General features: G+C 44.0%; 1 protein-coding gene across 3 annotated transcripts in view; it reads left to right on the top strand.

Annotated features, from left to right (window-relative positions):
* LOC139255845 (uncharacterized) overlaps window positions 1-20,245 on the top strand; it is a 241,400-nt gene that overhangs the window by 153,517 nt on the left and 67,638 nt on the right. For all 3 annotated transcript variants that reach the window (XM_070874020.1, XM_070874019.1, XM_070874018.1), the window contains 3 exons: window positions 4,830-4,939; window positions 5,453-5,558; window positions 5,651-5,773. In XM_070874020.1, coding sequence (XP_070730121.1) covers window positions 4,830-4,939; window positions 5,453-5,558; window positions 5,651-5,773 — 339 coding nt within the window. The remainder of the gene's footprint in view (window positions 1-4,829; window positions 4,940-5,452; window positions 5,559-5,650; window positions 5,774-20,245) is intronic.

Genomic DNA, 20,245 nt, shown 5'->3' with positions numbered 1-20,245 from the left:
GGGAAGGTGGCTCAACCGTGGCTATCTAGGGAAATCAGGGATAGTATTAAAGCCAAGGAAGTGGCATACAAATTGGCCAGAAATAGCAGCGAACCTGGGGACTGGGAGAAATTTAGAACTCAGCAGAGGAGGACAAAGGGTTTGATTAGGGCAGGGAAAATGGAGTACGAGAAGAAGCTTGCAGGGAACATTAAGGCGGATTGCAAAAGTTTCTATAGGTATGTAAAGAGAAAAAGGTTGGTGAAGACAAACGTAGGTCCCCTGCAGTCAGAATCAGGGGAAGTCATAATGGGGAACAAAGAAATGGCAGACCAATTGAACAAGTACTTTGGTTCGGTATTCACTAAGGAGGATACAAACAACCTTCCGGATATAAAAGGGGTCAGAGGGTCTAGTAAGGAGGGGGAACTGAGGGAAATCTTTATTAGTCGGGAAATTGTGTTGGGGAAATTGATGGGATTGAAGGCCGATAAATCCCCAGGGCCTGATGGACTGCATCCTAGAGTACTTAAGGAGGTGGCCTTGGAAATAGCGGATGCATTGACAGTCATTTTCCAACATTCCATTGACTCTGGATCAGTTCCTATGGAGTGGAGGGTAGCCAATGTAACCCCACTTTTTAAAAAAGGAGGGAGAGAGAAAACAGGGAATTATAGACCGGTCAGCCTGACCTCAGTAGTGGGTAAAATGATGGAATCAATTATTAAGGATGTCATAGCAGTGCATCTGGAAAATGGTGACATGATAGGTCCAAGTCAGCATGGATTTGTGAAAGGGAAATCATGCTTGACAAATCTTCTGGAATTTTTTGAGGATGTTTCCAGTAAAGTGGACAAAGGAGAACCAGTTGATGTGGTATATTTGGACTTTCAGAAGGTTTTCGACAAGGTCCCACACAAGAGATTAATGTGCAAAGTTAAAGCACATGGGATTGGGGGTAGTGTGCTGACGTGGATTGAGAACTGGTTGTCAGACAGGAAGCAAAGAGTAGGAGTAAACGGGTACTTTTCAGAATGGCAGGCAGTGACTAGTGGAGTGCCGCAAGGTTCTGTGCTGGGGCCCCAGCTGTTTACATTGTACATTAATGATTTAGACGAGGGGATTAAATGCAGTGTCTCCAAATTTGCGGATGATACTAAGTTGGGTGGCAGTGTGAGCTGCGAGGAGGATGCTATTAGGCTGCAGAGTGACTTGGATAGGTTAGGTGAGTGGGCAAATGCATGGCAGATGAAGTATAATGTGGATAAATGTGAGGTTATCCACTTTGGTGGTAAAAACAGAGAGACAGACTATTATCTGAATGGTGACAGATTAGGAAAAGGGAAGGTGCAACGAGACCTGGGTGTCATGGTACATCAGTCATTGAAGGTTAGCATGCAGGTACAGCAGGCGGTTAAGAAAGCAAATGGCATGTTGGCCTTCATAGCGAGGGGATTTGAATACAGGGGCAGGGAGGTGTTGCTACAGTTGTACAGGGCCTTGGTGAGGCCACACCTGGAGTATTGTGTACAGTTTTGGTCTCCTAACTTGAGGAAGGACATTCTTGCTATTGAGGGAGTGCAGCGAAGGTTCACCAGACTGATTCCCGGGATGGCGGGACTGACCTATCAAGAAAGATTGGATCAACTGGGCTTGTATTCACTGGAGTTCAGAAGAATGAGAGGGGACCTCATAGAAACGTTTAAAATTCTGACGGGTTTAGACAGGTTAGATGCAGAAAGAATGTTCCCAATGTTGGGGAAGTCCAGAACCAGGGGTCACAGTCTGAGGATAAGGGGTAAGCCATTTAGGACCGAGATGAGGAGAAACTTCTTCACCCAGAGAGTGGTGAACCTGTGGAATTCTCTACCACAGAAAGTAGTTGAGGCCAATTCACTAAATATATTCAAAAGGGAGTTAGATGAAGTCCTTACTACTCGGGGGATCAAGGGTTATGGCGAGAAAGCAGGAAGGGGGTACTGAAGTTTCATGTTCAGCCATGAACTCATTGAATGGCGGTGCAGGCTAGAAGGGCTGAATGGCCTGCTCCTGCACCTATTTTCTATGTTTCTATGTTTCTATAACAATATTATGAAGACAATAAAAAACGCAAAAACCCAAAGGGGTGCACAGATCATAATCCTTATGCTTTAACTAAACAAATAATCAATTCTCAGTCTGCGTTGTACGCTCCTTCAGACTGAGTCCTTAACTTATTCTAAATTACCCCATCAAACAAAGGTCCTCATCTTATCACACAAGGATGACTTATCCTATCACTAATTTCAATGATCCTATCACACAAGGATCGCGTCCCATCTTATTTCTCCCTATCACACAAGGGTATTTGTTTCTACCACACAAGAAACAGGGACCTTTTAATGACGTCTTTTCTTACCTTCCCCCCTTTACAATCTGCCGGCCCGCTTCAGGGCTGAATTTTTTTGCTTTTCGGAATCTGCCTCCTCTTACTGTCAAGCTGAAAGAGGAAGTGATTACAAACATGTAACTCAATCCTGAAAGGAGTCTTACGATCGCAGCACTTCTGCCGAGACAAACAGACTACACTCGCGCTCTCTCCAAGGAAGGGCTCCTTTAGTAACATAAATGTCACCAATAACTGGCCAGTTAGAGTCCTTCCCTAGAGAGTCACCGTGTTCTTGTCCGTTTACTCACCGGCACGTAGTTTGCGATCTCGGTGGAACCTCCAAGGAATTCTGTCGAAGACACCGATTCAAGATAAGACTCTTAACACAAGCAGACCATCAGATTGTTAGTTTATTGTTGCTTGTATACAAGGGGAGAGTGCCCTAGACAGGGTACCAACTCCGGTAATACACTGAAATTGGAACATATTTATACACCCAAGTAAACAACTCCTATCATATGTGATGGTTCCTCTTTTTTTTGTAATAGTGCAGAGTCTAGCAGTTAATTTAATTACCTCATCAGTGTTATCCAATGGATACTTGTCTTAGCTACCCTTTCCTTATTTTGGGATAACCTTTCCTTGCCCCCTGTACACACTGTCTGTTTTTTTTGGTTATCACATCCTATTTGTGATTATAATTAGACAGAGAAGACAGATGACCTTAGCTGCTGTGAGGTATTGCAACCCGTGGTTTCAACTGCTGACAGCTTGTTTGCTGAAGTAAGCTCTAATTCCTAGGTTGACCAAATATAATGTCCCAGCAAGCCTTGCAATCTATGGTTGTTCTTTTTCTATCTTTCCACATTGGTGACTATGAGGGAGAGGCATGACACTATATAACGATGAGGGTGAGTGTCAGTGGATAGATGGGGATGTGAGGAAGTGCATAGGCAGAGAGGGATGGGTGCAACTGCAGGGTAAGTGGCTGTGAGGAGTAATGTGTTGCAGTAGGCTCGAAAAGGCAGAGTGAGGGGGGTTTGAATGATACGCACATCAGAATGTTGGTGAACGTGTCATTGCTCTCACCTTTCCTGTCCTGGTTATGTCATTAAGCCACTTCCTGCATTGAATTCAGAAGCGTGGCACTACGCTCATGCTGCTGACCTCTTCTGCCACCTCCAACCACGCCATCTTGTTTTCCCCAGCAGGATTCTCCCAACCATTGGTAAGGAAGAGTATTTTCCTCCCAGTCCTCACAGCCCCCAGCAGCACAGCCAAGAAGACATCCGTGAAGCAGGATGCACCCTTGGACCATTTCACTTCCATTTTTGACCTTACTCTTCTCTTCCCAACTTCAGCTGCTTCAACTTACATGTTTGGATTGTCGCTTTAAATACTGAAGTTGAGATCGTGTCATGTGGGTCATCTTTGGATAGAAATCCAGAAATAAAATGCTGAAGAAGTAGCTGCATTAAAAAGCCACTGACAGATGCGCTTAACATATTTCTGGGTTTCACATGCTCTTCGGGTCCCCCACTCCCAGAGTGTCTGTACATTGAAAACCATTCCAGAGATGATAGATTCCAGTAACCTCCCCACAAATGATGCTGAACTGACAGGTCTGTAGTTACCTGGTTTCTCCCTCCCTTCTTAAATAATGGAGTGACATTTACAATTTCCCAATTCATAGGCACAATTCCTAAATCTGGAGAGCTTTGGAAAATTATGACTAATGCATCTGCAATTTCCTCACCTATCTTTTTTTGTATTCTGGGATGAGAGCCTTCCTGTCCTAGAGATTTGTTTATCGTAAGAACTATTATTTTCTCTACATACTAAATCCACTAAGTTCCTTCCCTTGATTTATATTTAGCTTCTCTCCTGTACTGCTGGTATTTTGTGCTCTTCCTCTACTGTGAAAACGGATGCAAAGCATTGCTTTACCAAGTCTCTTAATATCCATCATAGTCTCGCCTGCATCTGTCTTTAATGGGCCCACATTCGCATTTACCAATCCCTTTCTCTTTATATATTTATAAAAGCTTTTGTTAACTTTGATAACCCTTGCAAGTTTTTTTTCTTACTCACTTTCTGCACCTCATTACTTTGTTGTATCTCTTTGTTGCTTTTTATAACTTTCACAGTCTGATGGATTTCCACTTTTCCTTGCATTTTTTTAGCTTGCTACTGTCTCTTCATTTGTTGCTCATGATTATTTAACTACAAAAGTGGAGCCTTTGCCTTTTATCTTTTGTATCTTACTTACTTCATTGAATACTTCCCACTGTTATTTTGTAGGTTTACTCATTAACAGTTCAGGCCTGCATGACATTATAAAATCTGCCCCATAGAGTTAACTATATATTCCATGATTCTCACTGAGTTTCCACCATGTATTGTGGAGGTCCTGAGAATCAATGTATATTAATAAATTTACAAAATTCAACTAAACACAGAATTTATATTTCATATAATCTAGATTAAAGATTTGCTTTGCCAACTGGAACAAAGAACGGAACAGTATTTGAAGTTTTATGACTGGAAAAGAAGTACTGTGGAAAAAATACAAAAAGTTTTGTTGAACAAAGAGTAAGTACCTATTGAAAGAGATACCATTTTCTAAATTTTCATTCAGCTGGAGGAATATTGGCAAATTGAGGTAGATGCATAAAGAACCAATTATTTTTTCCTTTTGTTTCTCTCTCTGTTTATGCTGAAGAACATTGAAACGTAGGAGCAAAACTGTCTTTTAGCCCATATGGCTTGATTCATCCTTTAAAGGTAAATTTTCCATGGACTAAAAATCAGGCGTGCTGTGTAATGGGCACAGGATCTTTACTCCAGTGTTCCAGTGAGCGTTCTTAGTGTGTGCTCTCCATGTGTGCTGCTTTGTACCGGGAGCCCCAAAAGTGGAAAATTACTCCTCGTTCCAGCTTTAAGAAATTATTTTGCTTATTTATTTCTACCTTATACCGTTAGCCCCGAACATCCTGGCATAAGTGTCCTCCTGGAATCTTTGCCACTACAGACCCATCCTTTATTCTTAATTTCAAAACCAACCCCATATTTAAAAATCTTATCAATGTTTTAATTGTACCTCAGGTCAATGGGATTACTTTTATCCTCTGCCAGTGAAAACCATGAACAAGTCTTGAAAAACACATTAGGAAAACTGAAGATAGCAAGAGATCAGCTTATTTCAAACACGGTAGGTATGGAAGATGATGTAGGCAACAAATATGGTTTGCAGAAACTACTATTTACTTCAACAATATGCCTGATAATCTGTCAATATTGTAGATTGAACCCTCACTGAAAGAAGCAGCAGAAAAAGCTATGGAAGAATGGAACAATAATAAATCATTCATCAACACAATCGGTATATTCAACCCATATTTTAATGGCAGACATCCTGCGTACAAGGTATGTAACAGTTGGTGTTTCAGTTAATAACTTATGACCTATATGTTTATGAATATAACAATAGCTCTTTCATACTGGGGAACCTTCATAATTGCAATTATTATTGCTAGTAATAACCATTTAAATGAAATTGAGGTTCTTGAATGAGTGGTGACCCAGATTATATCAATGCGATTAAAGCATTTTTCCAGCATGAAAATCTGATAAAATGTGATCTGAAGACGGATTTTCCTGCATCTAGCACTCAAATATCATCTGAAAAACAAGTGTTCCGCACAGAAAAAATGGGTGCTCATGTTTCACTTCTGTCCAGCACCTGTATAGCATTACCCACAAAAAGCTGTATGGCTGGTGGTTGCACATGAAGAGGGCACAGCAATGTGAATTACATACAAATGAATGTCAGGTGGCAGGGTGCAGATCAGAGGCAGACTTCCTTTATAAAAAAACAGGTACTGCTACTTGCTGAGCTGCTATGTAGGTGCTATTTCCAGTCTTGGGCAGGGAGGTTGGCTTCTTCTCACCCCACCTTCCTGCAGATTCTCAAGCAAGAAAACTCCCAGCTTAGAACCGCTGAGGATTCCTTTAAATATTGCTGGAAATGGCCATCTCCTGACTTGTACCCTCCATGGTTCATGGGTGGGAGTAGGAAGTGCCGGTCGTCAGGTGAGCAGAGACTGAAAAATGATCTTGAGCCAGGTGGTCTCATTAATAAATGGAAATCGGAACAAATGACATAGTTACACCTCTACACCATTTTCATCTCTGGCAAAGCTGTAGAAAGTTTTGGGAGACATTTTGCTTACATCAGATAATGACCTTTTGAAATTTAGATTATTTCAACGTGCTTGTTGTTGCTGCTGGGCCTTCTGAACTCTTAAGGGCCTTCTGGCAATTCACTTATTTCTTCATGGGGGTCTTTTTTGGAATTCCACTCTGGCAAAAGGAGGAGGAGAAGAGGAGCAGGAGAAAGGAGAAAACAACTGCAGTCGCAGGGAGGCCAATTAAAAAGAGCAGCAGAGCCCAGCGGGACATAAAGGGAGTGGTAGATCGGGGCCCAAACACCAACCCAGCTGAAGACAAGAAGTAGAAATAACCAAATTCAAAGTGAAGGGAAGTGATTAGTTGGCGAGTTTTTTTCTCTTTTCTGGGGCATTGGTTTGAATTAAAAGCTGGGACTATAAACAAAACCCAAAAACGTAATTAATTAAATATATTCGGATGGCAGGGCAGGAAATGTGTTTCTGCTGTGACATGTGGGAGCTGGTTGACCCCATTGAGGTCCACAGCGACCACATCTGCAGCAAGTGTCTGCAGCTCGAGGAACTTGGGCTCCGTGTTGATGAGCTGGAGTCTGAGCTGCAGACACTACGACACATCAGGGAGGGGGTGAGTTACCTGGGCGCTGCATAGCAGGAGCTAGTCACACCAATTAGATTAATTCATTCAAATTTGGTCCGTGGTTAGGTGCAGGAGGGTGTGACTCCAAGTAAGGAAGATATAGGGATCCAGGATGTAATGGTGTAGGAGCCTCAGCCCTTGCTCTTGACCAGCAGGTTCGAGGCTCTTGCTCCCTGTGTGGACGAGAGCAGGGACTGTAGGGAGGATGAGCAAACTGACCACAGCACTGTGGTACAGGGGGTCATTCACGTGGGGGGAATAAAAATAAATTTTGTAGTGGTAGGGGACAGTATCAATAGGGGGCTAGATTCTGTTCTCTGCAGCCGAGAGCATGAGTCCCGAAGGCTGTGTTGCCTGCCCGATGCCAGGGTTAAGGACATCTCCTCTGGGCTCGAGAGGAACATGGGGCTCAATTTTGGCCAGGAGTTTCTCCGTTTTTTTTGGAGCAACTTGATTTTTCTGGAGTATCTTAAAAATCCCCATTTTGCACATTCAATTTGCGCCAGTGTAAGTGAGTTAGTTAGGATTTTTTTAGTTTAGTTTTTTTTGCTCAAAAGAGGGCGTTACCAGCCAACTATGCCAGTTTTGGCCATTTAGGCCACTTTGGCCAGCTAATAGTTACTCCAAATCTACTTAGGCCAGCGTATGTGGCCACTTCAGAAAACATAGAAACATAGACATAGAAAATAGGTGCAGGAGTAGGCCATTCAGCCCTTCGAGCCTGCACCGCCATTCTATAAGATCATGGCTGATCATTCCGTCAGTACCCCTTTCCTGCTTTCTCTCCATACCCCTTGATCCGCTTAACCGTAAGAGCCATATCCTCTTGAATATATCCAATGAACTGGCATCAACAACTCTCTGCGGCAGGGAATTCCACAGGTTAACAACTCTTTAAGTAAAGAAGTTTCTCCTCATCTCAGTCCTAAATGGCCTACCCCTTATCCTAAGACTATGTCCCCTGGTTCTGGACTTCTCTAACATTGGGAACATTCTTCCCGCATCTAACCTGTCCAGTCCCATCAGAATCTGATATGTTTCTATGAGATCCCCTCTCATCCTTCTAAACTCCAGTGAATAAAGGCCCAGTTGATCCAGTCTCTCCTCATATTCCAGTCTCTTCTCATATTCCAGCCATCCCTGGAATCAGTCTGGTGAACCTTCGCTGCACTCCCTCAATATCAAGAACGTCCTTTCTCAGACTAGGAGTCCAAAACTGAACATAATATTCCAGGTGAGGCCTCACTAAGGCCCTGTACAACTGAAGTAAGACCTCCCTGCTTCTATATTCAAATCCCCTAGCTATGAAGGCCAACATACCATTTGCCTTCTTTACCGCCTGCTGTACCTGCATGCCAACTTTCAGTGATTGATGAACCATGACACCCAGGTCTCGTTGTACCTCCCCTTTTCCTAGTCTGCTGCCATTCAGATAATCTGCCTTCGTGTTTTTGCCCCCAAAATGGATAACCACACATTTATCCACATTATACTACATCTGCCATGCATTTGCCCACTCACCTGTCACCCTGAAGCCTCTTAGCATCCTCCTCACAGCTCACACCGCCACCCAGTTTAGTGTCATCTGCAAACTTGGAGATATTACACTCTATCCCTTCATCCAAATCGTTAATGTATATTGTAAAGAGCAGGGGTCCCAGCACTGAGCCCTGCGGCACTCCACTGGTCACTGCCTACCATTCTAAAAAGGACCGTTTATCCCAACTCTCTGCTTCCTGTCTGCCAACCAGTTCCCTATCCACGTCAGTATATTACCCCCAATACCATGTGCTTAGATTTTGCACAACAATCTCTTGTGCGGGACCTTGTCAAAAGCCTTCTGAAAGTCCAAATACACCACATCCACCGGTTCTCCCTTGTCCACTCTGCTAGTTACATCCTCAAAAAATTCCAGAAGATTCGTCAAGCATGATTTCCACTTCATAAATCCATGCTGACTTGGTTTGATCCTGTCACCGCTTTCCAAATGCGCTGCTATTTCATCCTTCATGATCGAATCCAACATTTTCCCCACTACTGATGTCAAGCTAACCGGTCTATAATTATCCGTTTTCTCTCTCCCTCCTTTTTTAAAAAGTGGTGTTACATTAGCTACCCTCCAGTCCATAGGAACTGATCCAGAGTCGATAGACTGTTGGAAAATGATCACCAATGCATCCACTATTTCTAGGGCCACTTCCTTGAGCACTCTGGGATGCAGACTATCAGGCCCCGGGGATTTATCGGCCTTCAATCACATCAATTTCCCTAACACAATTTCCCGCCTAATAAGGATATCCTTCAGTTCTTCCTTCTCACTAGACCCACTGTCCCCTAGTACCTTCGGACGGTTATTTATATCTTCTTTTCCTTGAAGACAGAACCGAAGTATTTGTTCAATAGGTCTGCCATTTCTTTGTTCCCCATTATAAATTCACCTGAATCCGACTGCAAGGGACCTACATTTGTCTTTACTAATCTTTTTCTCTTCACATATTTATAGAAGCTTTTGCAGTCAGTTTTTATATTCCCTGCAAGCTTCCTCTCGTACTCTATTTTCCCCCTCTTAATTAAACCCTTAGTCCTCCTCTGTTGAATTCTAAACATCTCCCACTCCTCAGGTTTGTTGCCTTTTCTAGCCAATTTATATGCCTCTTCCTTGGCTTTAACACTATCCTTAATTTCCTTTGTTAGCCATGGTTGAGCCACCTTCCCAGTTTTAATTTTACTCCAGACAGGGATGTACATTTGCTGAAGTTCATCCATGTGATCTTTAAATGTTTGCCATTGCTTATCCACCGTCAATCCTTTAAACATAGAAAACATAGAAAATAGGTGCAGGAGTAGGCCATTCGGCCCTTCTAGCCTGCACCGCCATTCAATGAGTTCATGGCTGAACATTCAACTTCAGTACCCCATTCCTGCTTTCTCGCCACACCCCTTGATCCCCCTAGTAGTAAGGACCTCATCTAACTCCTTTTTGAATATATTTAGTGAATTGGCCTCAACAACTTTCTGTGGTAGAGAATTCCACAGGTTCACCACTCTCTGGGTGAAGAAGTTCTTCCGCATCTCGGTCCTAAATGGCTTACCCCTTATCCTTAGACTGTGACCTCTGGTTCTGGACTTCCCCAACATTGGGAACATTCTTCCTGCATCTAACCTGTCTAACCCCGTCAGAATTTTAAATGTTTCTATGAGGTCCCCTCTCATTCTTCTGAACTCCAGTGAATACAAGCCCAGTTGATCCAGTCTTTCTTGATAGGTCAGTCCCGCCATCCCGGGAATCAGTCTGGTGAACCTTCGCTACACTCCCTCAATAGCAAGAATGTCCTTCCTCAGGTTAGGAGACCAAAACTGTACACAATACTCCAGGTGTGGCCTCACCAATGCCCTGTACAACTGTAGCAACACCTCCCTGCCCCTGTACTCAAATCCCCTTGATATGAAGGCCAACATGCCATTTGCTTTCTTAACCGCCTGCTGCACCTGTATGCCAACCTTCAATGACTGATGTACCATGACACCCAGGTCTCTTTGCACCTCCCCTTTTCCTAATCTGTCACCATTCAGATAATAGTCTGTCTCTCTGTTTTTACCACCAAAGTGGATAACCTCACATTTATCCACATTATACTTCATCTGCCATGCATTTGCCCACTCACCTAACCTATCCAAGTCGCTCTGCAGCCTCACAGCATCCTCCTCGCAGCTCACACTGCCACCCAACTTAGTGTCATCCGCAAATTTGGAGATACTACATTTAATCCCCTCATCTAAATCATTAATGTACAGTGTAAACAGCTGGGGCCCCAGCACAGAACCTTGCGGTACCCCACTAGTCACTGCCTGCCATTCTGAAAAGTACCCATTTACTCCTACTCTTTGCTTCCTGTCTGACAACCAGTTCTCAATCCATGTCAGCACACTACCCCCAATCCCATGTGCTCTAACTTTGCACATCAATCTCTTGTGTGGGACCTTGTCGAACGCCTTCTGAAAGTCCAAATATACCACATCAACTGGTTCTCCCTTGTCCACTCTACTGGAAACATCCTCAAAAATTCCAGAAGATTTGTCAAGCATGATTTCCCTTTCACAAATCCATGCTGACTTGGACCTATCATGTCACCTCTTTCCAAATGCACTAAGTATCATTTGCCAGTCTATTCTAGCCAATTAACGCCTCATACTGCCGAAGTTACCTTTCCTTAAGTTCAGAACCCTAGTTTCCGAATTAACTTTGCCACTCTCCATCTTAATAAGGAATTCTACCATATTATGGTCACTTTTCCCCAAGGGGCCTCGCACAACAAGATTGCTAATTAGTCCCTTCTCATTACACAATACCCAGTCTAAGATGGCCAGCTCCCTGGTTGGTTCCTCTACATATTGTTCGAGAAAACCATCCCTAATACACTCCAGGATATCGTCCTCCACCGCATTGCTTCCAGTTAGGTTAGCCCAATCAATGTGTAGATTAAAGTCGTCCATGATTACTGCTGTACCTTTATTGCACACATCCCTTATTTCATGTTTGATGCTGTCCCCAACCTCTACTACTATTTGGTGGCCTATACACAACTCCCACTAGCGTTTTCTGCTCTTTGGAATTCCGCAGCTCCACCCATACCGATTCCACATCATCCAGGCTAATGTCCTTCCTTACAATTGCATTGATTTCATCTTTAACCAGCAACGCCACCCCTCCTCCTTTTCCTTTCTGTCTATCCTTCCTAAATGCTCAATACCCCTGGATATTGAGTTCCCAGCCTTGGTCCCCTGGAGCCATGTCTCCGTGATGCCAATCACATCGTATCCGTTAACTGCTATCTACGCAGTTAATTCATCCACCTTATTCCTAATACTCCTCGCATTGAGGCACAGAGCCTTCATGCTTGTTTTTTTTTAAACACACTTTGCCCCTTTAGAATTTTGCTGTAATGTGGCCCTTTTTGTTTTTTGCCTTGGGTTTCTCTGCCCTCCACTTTTACTATTCTCCTTTCTATATTTTGCTTCTGACTCCATTTTATTTCCCTCTGTCTCCCTGCATAGGTTCCCATCCCCCTGCCATATTAGTTTAACTCCTCCCCAACAGCACTAGAAAACACTCCCCCTAGGACATTGGTTCCGATCCTGCACAGGTGCAGACCGTCCGTTTTGTACTGATCCCACCTCCCCCAGAACCGGTTCCAATGTCCCAGGAATTTGAATCCCTCCCTTCTGCACCACTCCTCAAGCCACGTATTCATCTGAGCTATCCTGTGATTCCTACTCTGACTAGCACGTGGCACTGGTAGCAATCCTGAGATTACTACTTTTGAAGTCCTACTTTTTAATTTAGCTCCTAGCTCCCTAATTTGCATCGTATGACCTCATCCCGTGTTTTACCTATGTCATTGGTACCTGTATGCACCACGACAACTGGTTGTTCGCCCTCCCTTTTCAGAATGTCCTGCACCCGCTCCGAGACATCCTTGACCCTTGCACCAGGGAGGCAACATACCATCCTGGAGTCTCGGTTGCGGCCGCAGAAACGCCTATCTATTCCCCTTACAATTGAATCCCCTATCACTATTGCTCTCCCACTCTTTTTCCTGCCCTCCTGTGCAGCAGAGCCAGCCATGGTGCCATGAATTTGGCTGCTCCCCCCCTAATGAGTCATCCCCCTCAACAGTACTCAAAGCAGTGTATCTGTTTTGCAGGGGGATGACCGCAGGGGATCCCTGCACTACCTTCCTTGCACTGCTCTTCCTGTTGGTCTTCCATTCCCTATCTGGCTGTGTACCCTTGACCTGCGGTCAGACCAACTCACTAAACGTGTTATTCACGTCATTCTCAACACAAGCAGCTACGATTCCTTTTAAAAATGGCCGATTGCTAAATTTCGACGCTACTGCGCATGCGCGGACATCACGACACAACTCCAATGCGTACATGCAGACGGCCCGGCACTGTTTTCAGCGCAGGATGCTGGCTCCGCCCCCAACTCGACTGGCCACGCTGTGCGACGACCGAGGAGAGGCCAGACAGCAGCCAAAATGGGAAGAGATTTTTTTCGGCGCACTTATCAACGGAGAAAAGCGGCGCATCTCTGGTAAGTGCACCGAAAAAAGGGGTGGGCCAAAATTGAGCTGTTGGAGTGGGAGGGGGAAGATCCAGTTGTCGTGGTCCACATTGGTAGAACAAAGAAAGAGGTTCTGCTGAGGAATTATTAGCAGCTAGGGACCAAATTAAAAAGCAGAACCACAAAGGTAATAATCTCTGGATTACTACCTGAGCCACAAGCAAATTTGCATAGGGTAAGTAAGATCAGAGAGTTAAACACGTGGCTCAAAGACTGGTGTGGGAGAAGTGAGTTTTGGTCGTTGGACACTGACACCAGTACTGGGGTAAGAGGGAGCTGTTCCATTCGGACAGGCTCCACTTAGACCGTGCTGGGACTAAGGTCCTGGAGAATCAAATAACTAGGGCTGTAGAGGGGGCTTTAAACTAATTAGTGGGGAAAAGGGTTCAGGTGACGGAAAATTTAAAAAGTCAAAGAATAAGGGGAAGTCAATAGAGCAGGGTAGCACTGGGGGAAAAGAAAAGCAGAGCGTGACAGGAAGGGACAGAATGTACAAATATAATGGTGAATCAGAAATTGGGGTCAAAGCAGGAAAAAATGGTAAAAAAAAACTTAAAAGCTCTTTATCTGAATGCATGCAGCATTCATTCAAAATAGATGCATTGATGGCACAAATAGATACAAATGGGTATGATCTGATAGCCATTACAGAGACATGGTTGCAAGGTGACCAAGGCTGGAAACTAAATATTCAGGATATTTCACAATTCAGAAGGACAGAAAGGAAAAGGAGGTGGGTAGCTCTGTTAATAAAGGATGAGATCAGTGCAGTAGTGAGAAACGATATTGACTCAGAAGATCAAGATGTTGAATCAGTTTGGGTGGAGATAAGAAATAATAAGGGGAAAAAGTCATTAGTGGGCATAGTATATAGGCTTCCTAACAGTAGCTATACTGTTTGACAGAGTATAAATCAAGAAATAATGGAGGCTTGTAAAAAGGAATGGCAATAATCATGGGCGATTTTAACCTTCATATTGATTGGACAAAGCAAATTGGCCAGAGTAGCCGTGAGGAGGAGTTCATAGAGTGTATCCAGGATAGTTTCCTTAAGCAGTACGTTGCGGAACCAACCAGGAAGCAGGCTATCTTAGATCTGATACTGTGTAATGAGACAGGATTAATAAACAACTCCTAGTAAAGGATCCTCTAGGAATGAGTGACCATAACATGGTTGAATTTCAAGTTCAGTTGGAGGCTGAGAAAGTTGGATCTCAAACCAGTGTCCTAAGCTTAAATAAGTGAGACTGCAAAGGTATGAGGGCAGAGTTAGCTAAACTGGATGAGGGGAAATAGATTAAAGTATGGGACAGTTGATGAACAGTGGCAGATATTTAAGGAGATATTTCATAACTCGCAACAAAAATAGATCCCAATGAGAAGGAAAGGACTGTAAGATAAGGGATACCCATCCATGGCTAACTAAGGAAATAAGGGATGGTATCAAATTGAAAACAAGAGCATACAAAGTGGCCAAGACTGGTGGGAGGCCAGAGGATTGGGAAACTTTTAAAAGCCAGCAAAGAACGACTAAAAAAATTATAAAGGGAGGGAAGATAGATCATGAAATTAAACTAGCACGAAATATAAAAACAGATCGTAAGAGTTTCTACAGGTACATAAAAATGAAAAGAGTGGCTAAGGTAAATGTTGGTCCCATAGAGGATGAGACTGGGGAAGTAATAATGGGAAATAGGGAAATGGCAGAGACTTTGAACAAAATCAGTCTTCACAGTAGAAAACACTAAAAACATCCCAATTGTGGATACTCAAGGGGTTATAGGGAGGGAGGAAATTAATACAATCATTATCATTAAAGAAGTAATACTCGGTAAAATAATGGGACTAAAGGCGGACAAGTACCCTGGACCTGATGGCTTGCATCCTAGGGTCCTAAAAGAAGTAGCTGCAGAGATAGTGGTTGCATCAGTTGTAATCGAACCAAAATTCCCTGAATTCTGGGGAGGTCCCAGTGGATTGGAAAACCGTAAATGCAACGCCTCTATTTAAAAAAGGAGGCAGACAGAAAGCAGGAAACTATAGACCAGTTAGCCTAACATCTGTCGTTGGGAAAATGCTGGAGTCCATTATGAAGGAAGCAGTAGCAGGACATTTGGAAAAGCATAATTCAATCAAGCAGAATCAGCATGGTTTTATGAAAGGGAAATCAGGTTTGACAAATTTGTTGCAGTTCTTTGAGGATGTATCGAGCAGAGTGGATAAAGGGAAACCAGTAGATGTGATGTAATTGGATTTCCAGAAGGCATTCGATAAGGTGCCACATAAAAGGTTACTACACAAGATAAAAGTTCATGGGGTTGAGATAATATATCGCATGGATAGAGGATTGGCTAACTAACAGAAAACAGAGAGTCGGGATAAACGGGTCATTTTCTGGTTGGCAATCAGTAACTAGTGGGGTGCCGCAGGGATCAGTGGTGGGGCCTCAATTATTTACAATCTATATTAATAACTTGGATGAAGGGACTGAGTGTAATGTAGCCAAGTTTGCTGATGATACAAAAATGGGTGGGAAAGCAAATTGTGAGGAAAACACAAAAAATTTGCAAAGCGATATAGACAGGCTAAGTGAGTGGACAAAAATTTGGCAGATAGAATATAATGGGGAAAGTGTGAGGTTATCCACTTTGGCAGAAAAAATAGAAAAGCAAATTATAATTTAAATGGAGAAAAATTGCAAAGTGCTGCAGTGCAGAGGGACCTGGGGGTCCTTGTGTATGAAACACAAAAAGTTAATATGCAGGTACAGTAAGTAAGGTAATCAGGAAGGCAAATGGAGTGTTGGCCTTTATTGCAAGGCGGATAGAGTAATAAAGCAAAGAAGTCCTGCTACAACTGTACTGGGTACTGGTGAGACCACACCTGGAGTACTGCGTACAGTTTTGGTCTCCTTATTTAGGGAAGGATATACTAGCAATGGCGGCTGTTTAGAGAGGTTTCACTGGGTTAATTCAGAGATGAGGGGGTTTACTTATGAAGATAGGTTGAGTAAGTTGGGCCTATACTCATTGGAGTTCAGAAGCATGAGAGGTGATCTTATTGAAACTTATAAGATAATGAGGGGGCTTGACAAGATGGATGCAGAGAGGATATTTCCACTCGTAGGGGAACCTAAAACTAGGGGACAAAGTCTCAGAATAAGGGTCACCCATTTAAAACCGAGATGAGGAGGAATTTCTTCTCTCAGAGTGTTGTAAATCTGTAGAATTCTCTGCCCCAGAGAGCTGTGAAAGCTGGGTCATTGAATATATTTAAGGCGGAGATAGACATATTTTTTGAGCAATAAGGGAATAAAGGGTTATGGGGAGCGGGCAGGAAAGTGGAGCTGAGTCCATGATCAGATCAGCCATGATCTTATTAAATGTCAGAGCAGGCTCGAGGGGTCAAATGGCCTACTTGTGCTCCTATTTCTTATGTTCTTACGTTCTAAGCTTGTTGCAGTCCTTACCCTCCCAACGGAGTGAATAGGTCCAATGCAACCTACCTCCTGTTCTGTGAGGAGCAGTGCATAAGGAGGCTTCACTTCTCTAGGTACCTTATTCGCCTCTGGCTCTTTCTAGGCTGTCGCAGGGGATATTAGAAACATCAGTCAGTCTGCTGTGCATGCTTGCATTGACAAGGTGACTGATGACTTGTTTGTTGGAGCAAAAAGTTTTATCCCCTTCCCTCTGAACAGCCAGAAGCAGAACGATAATGATGTGGGGTTTGCACAGATATCACAAATCCCTCAAGTCCAGGATCTCACATAGTGACTGAACACATTGCCCTGCAACCTCATTCAGACAAGCTCACTACCTTCATAAATCACAAGTGCTTCCACTGACACTGACAAAATACTGAAAGAAGGAAAGGGCAAACAGTTGCCTGCAGCTCTTCAGGAGCAGCTCATTGAAGAGCGGTTCAATGCCACAATCCTTGCTCTACTCCATAAATAGTCTTGTCCAACTTCTCTCCCAGTCAAGAAAGTCATAGGGAGGTTCGAGGCCATGGAATGATTTAATGTCAAGGACAATCATTTTACCTATAAGGTTTTTGAGAGACTGGGAGCAGTGCAGATCAGCAAGTATATGGGAAATAGGTGAGCAGGACTTGGTGTGGGATAGAATATGAACAGAAGAGACTTAGATGAGCTGTAGTTTATGGAGGGTGGAAGATGGGAGGGCATTCAGGCAAACTATGTAGTATTCAATTGTGGAAGTGATGTAAGCATGTAGGTAGGTTTCAATGGAAGACGGGCTGAGGTAGGGGAAGAGGTGGCCGATGCTATGAAGATGATTTTCGTGATGGAAAGTGTTAAGTCTTGAATAAAGAGTCAGACTAGATACTGCAAGCTCAAAGTAAGTGTGACCGTAGTCCTTTATTACAGTTCTCAGACTGCCTCCTTAAATACAGGTGCTCCCAAGGGATTGTGGGATCTCTTGGGACTCCAGGGGATAAGTCCTCTGGTGGTTAGACATGGTATTTACAGGTTTACATACATAACAACACTCCCCCCCCCCCCCCACAAAGTCAAAAACTATTTACAGTGTGAGTCGATCTGGGGCCTTCCTTTTCCTGGTTGATCGTCTCGGTGCAAATGCTGGTGTTGGTGAGTCGTTTGTTGGGCCTTCGCTGGGCTGCTGTGCAGCCGGCCTTGCTGGGCTGCTGGGGGTGGTTGGTCTATTGTGGGTTGCTCTGGATAGTCTGTAAATCTGAGTTTGGTTTAGTCCAAGTGTTTTCTGCAGGTGAGTCCATTTGCGAATTTGACCACAAACACCCTACTCCCCTCTTTGGCCAAAACAGTGCCAGCAATCCACTTGGGACCTTGTCCATAGTTCAACACAAATACAGGATCATTTACTTCAATTTCACGTGACACATTTGCGCGATCATGATATGTATTCTTTTGAAGCCGCCTGTTCTCTACCTGTTCGTGTAGATCAGGGTGGACTAACGAGAGCCTTGTCTTAAGTGTCCTTTTCATGAGCAGTTCAGTGGAAGGGACCCCGGTGAGCGAGTGTGGTCTTGTGCGGTAATTAAGCAGGACTCGGGATAAGCGAGTCTGCAATGAGCCTTCAGTTACCCTTTTCGAGTTCTGCTTGATTGTTTGGACTGCTCGTTCTGCCTGACCATTGGACACTGGCTTAAATGGGGCAGATGTGACACGTTTGATCCCATTGCGGTTCATGAACTCCTTAAATTCAGCACTGGTAAAACACGGCCCATTGTCACTTACAAGAACATCAGGCAAACATGGCCCGTAGGCTTTCAATGGTGGCAGTGGACGTGCTTGCCGACATTATCACACATTCAATCCATTTGGAGTACGCATCTACAACCACTAAAAACATTTTTCCCAAGAATGTGCCTGCAAAGTCGACATGGACCCTAGACTACGGTTTGGAGGGCCAGGCCCATAAACCTAGTGGCGCCTCCCTGGGTGTAGTACTTAACTGGGAACATAGATTACATTTGTGCACACAGGACTCTAAGTCTGCATCGATACCGGACCACCACACGTGGGATCTGGCTATCGCTTTCATCATCACAATGCCTGGGTGGGTACTGTGAAGATCACTAATGAAAGTGTCCCTGTCCTTTTTTGCACAATTATCTGATTACCCCATAGGAGGCAGCCTGCCTGTATAGACATTTCATCTTTGCGCCACTGGTACGGCTTTATTTATTCCTGCGTCTCTAACAGGACATTAGACCAACTCCTGTGGAGCACACAGTTTTTTTTACTAAGAACAGTAAGGGGTCCTGGATCGTCCAGGTTCTAATCTGTCAGGCGGCAACAGGTGATTGCTCACTCTCGAATGCTTCCATTACCATAACTAAATCTGCGGGCTGTGCGATCTCCACCCCAGTGGTAGACAATGGCAGCCTACTGAGAGCATCGGCACAGTTTTTTGTATCCGTTGTCCGCATACAACTATGCCATCCGCAACGGACAACGGAAGCGCCCATCTCTGGATGTGGGCCGATGCATTCGTATTTATCCCCTTATTTTCAGAAAAGAGCGATATAAGCGGCTTATGGTCAGTTTCCAATTCAAATTTGAGCCCAAACAGATATTGATGCATTTTCTTTACCTCATAAACACACGCTAATGCTTCTTTTTCGATCATACTGTAGGACTTCTGGATGCATAAACAACCGATTGCAATTTCCCAAATTCACTAGCTTGTTGCAATACACACCTGACCCCGTACGACGACACATCACATGCTGATACCAAACGTTTACATGGATCGTACAACACAAGCAATTTCTTTGAACATAACAGCTTCCTAGCTTTCTCAAAGGCATTTTCTTGGCTTTTACCCCATACCCATTCATCTCCTTTACGCAGTAAAGAGTGCAGGGGTTCTAACAATATGTTAAGACCCGGTAAGAAGTTACCAAAATAGTTCAGGAACCCTAGAAACGACCGCAGCTCCGTCACGTTCTGTGGTCTCGGTGCATTCTTGATTGCCTCCGTCTTCGAATCGGTGGGCCTGATGTCGTCCGCCACAATTCTTCTCCCCAGGAACTCCACTTCAGGCACCAGCAAAACGCACTTCGAGCGTTTTAGCCTGAGCCCAACGCGATTAAGCTGACTAAGAACCTCCTCCAGGTTCTGAAGGTGCTCGACAGTGTCCCGACCTGTAACCAAGATTTGGTCCTGGAAGACCACGGTGCACGGGACCAACTTCAGCAAGCTTTCCATGTTCCTCTGGAATATTGCCACGGCCAAACGGGCATCTGTTGTAAACGAAGAGACCTTTGTGTGTGTTGATGCAGGTGAGGCCTTTCGAGGATTCCTCCAGCTTCTGCGTCATGTAGACTGAGGTCAAGTCCAGCTTCGTGAACGCTTTCCCTCCCGCCAGCATCACAAATAGGTCATCTGCCTTTGGTAGCGGGTATTCATCGTGCTGCGAGAAACGATTGATAGTTACTTT

The sequence above is a fragment of the Pristiophorus japonicus genome, unplaced genomic scaffold, assembly GCF_044704955.1.
Source record: "Pristiophorus japonicus isolate sPriJap1 unplaced genomic scaffold, sPriJap1.hap1 HAP1_SCAFFOLD_641, whole genome shotgun sequence".
NCBI lineage: Eukaryota > Metazoa > Chordata > Chondrichthyes > Pristiophoridae > Pristiophorus > Pristiophorus japonicus.
This window is presented reverse-complemented; position numbering and strand designations above follow the sequence as displayed.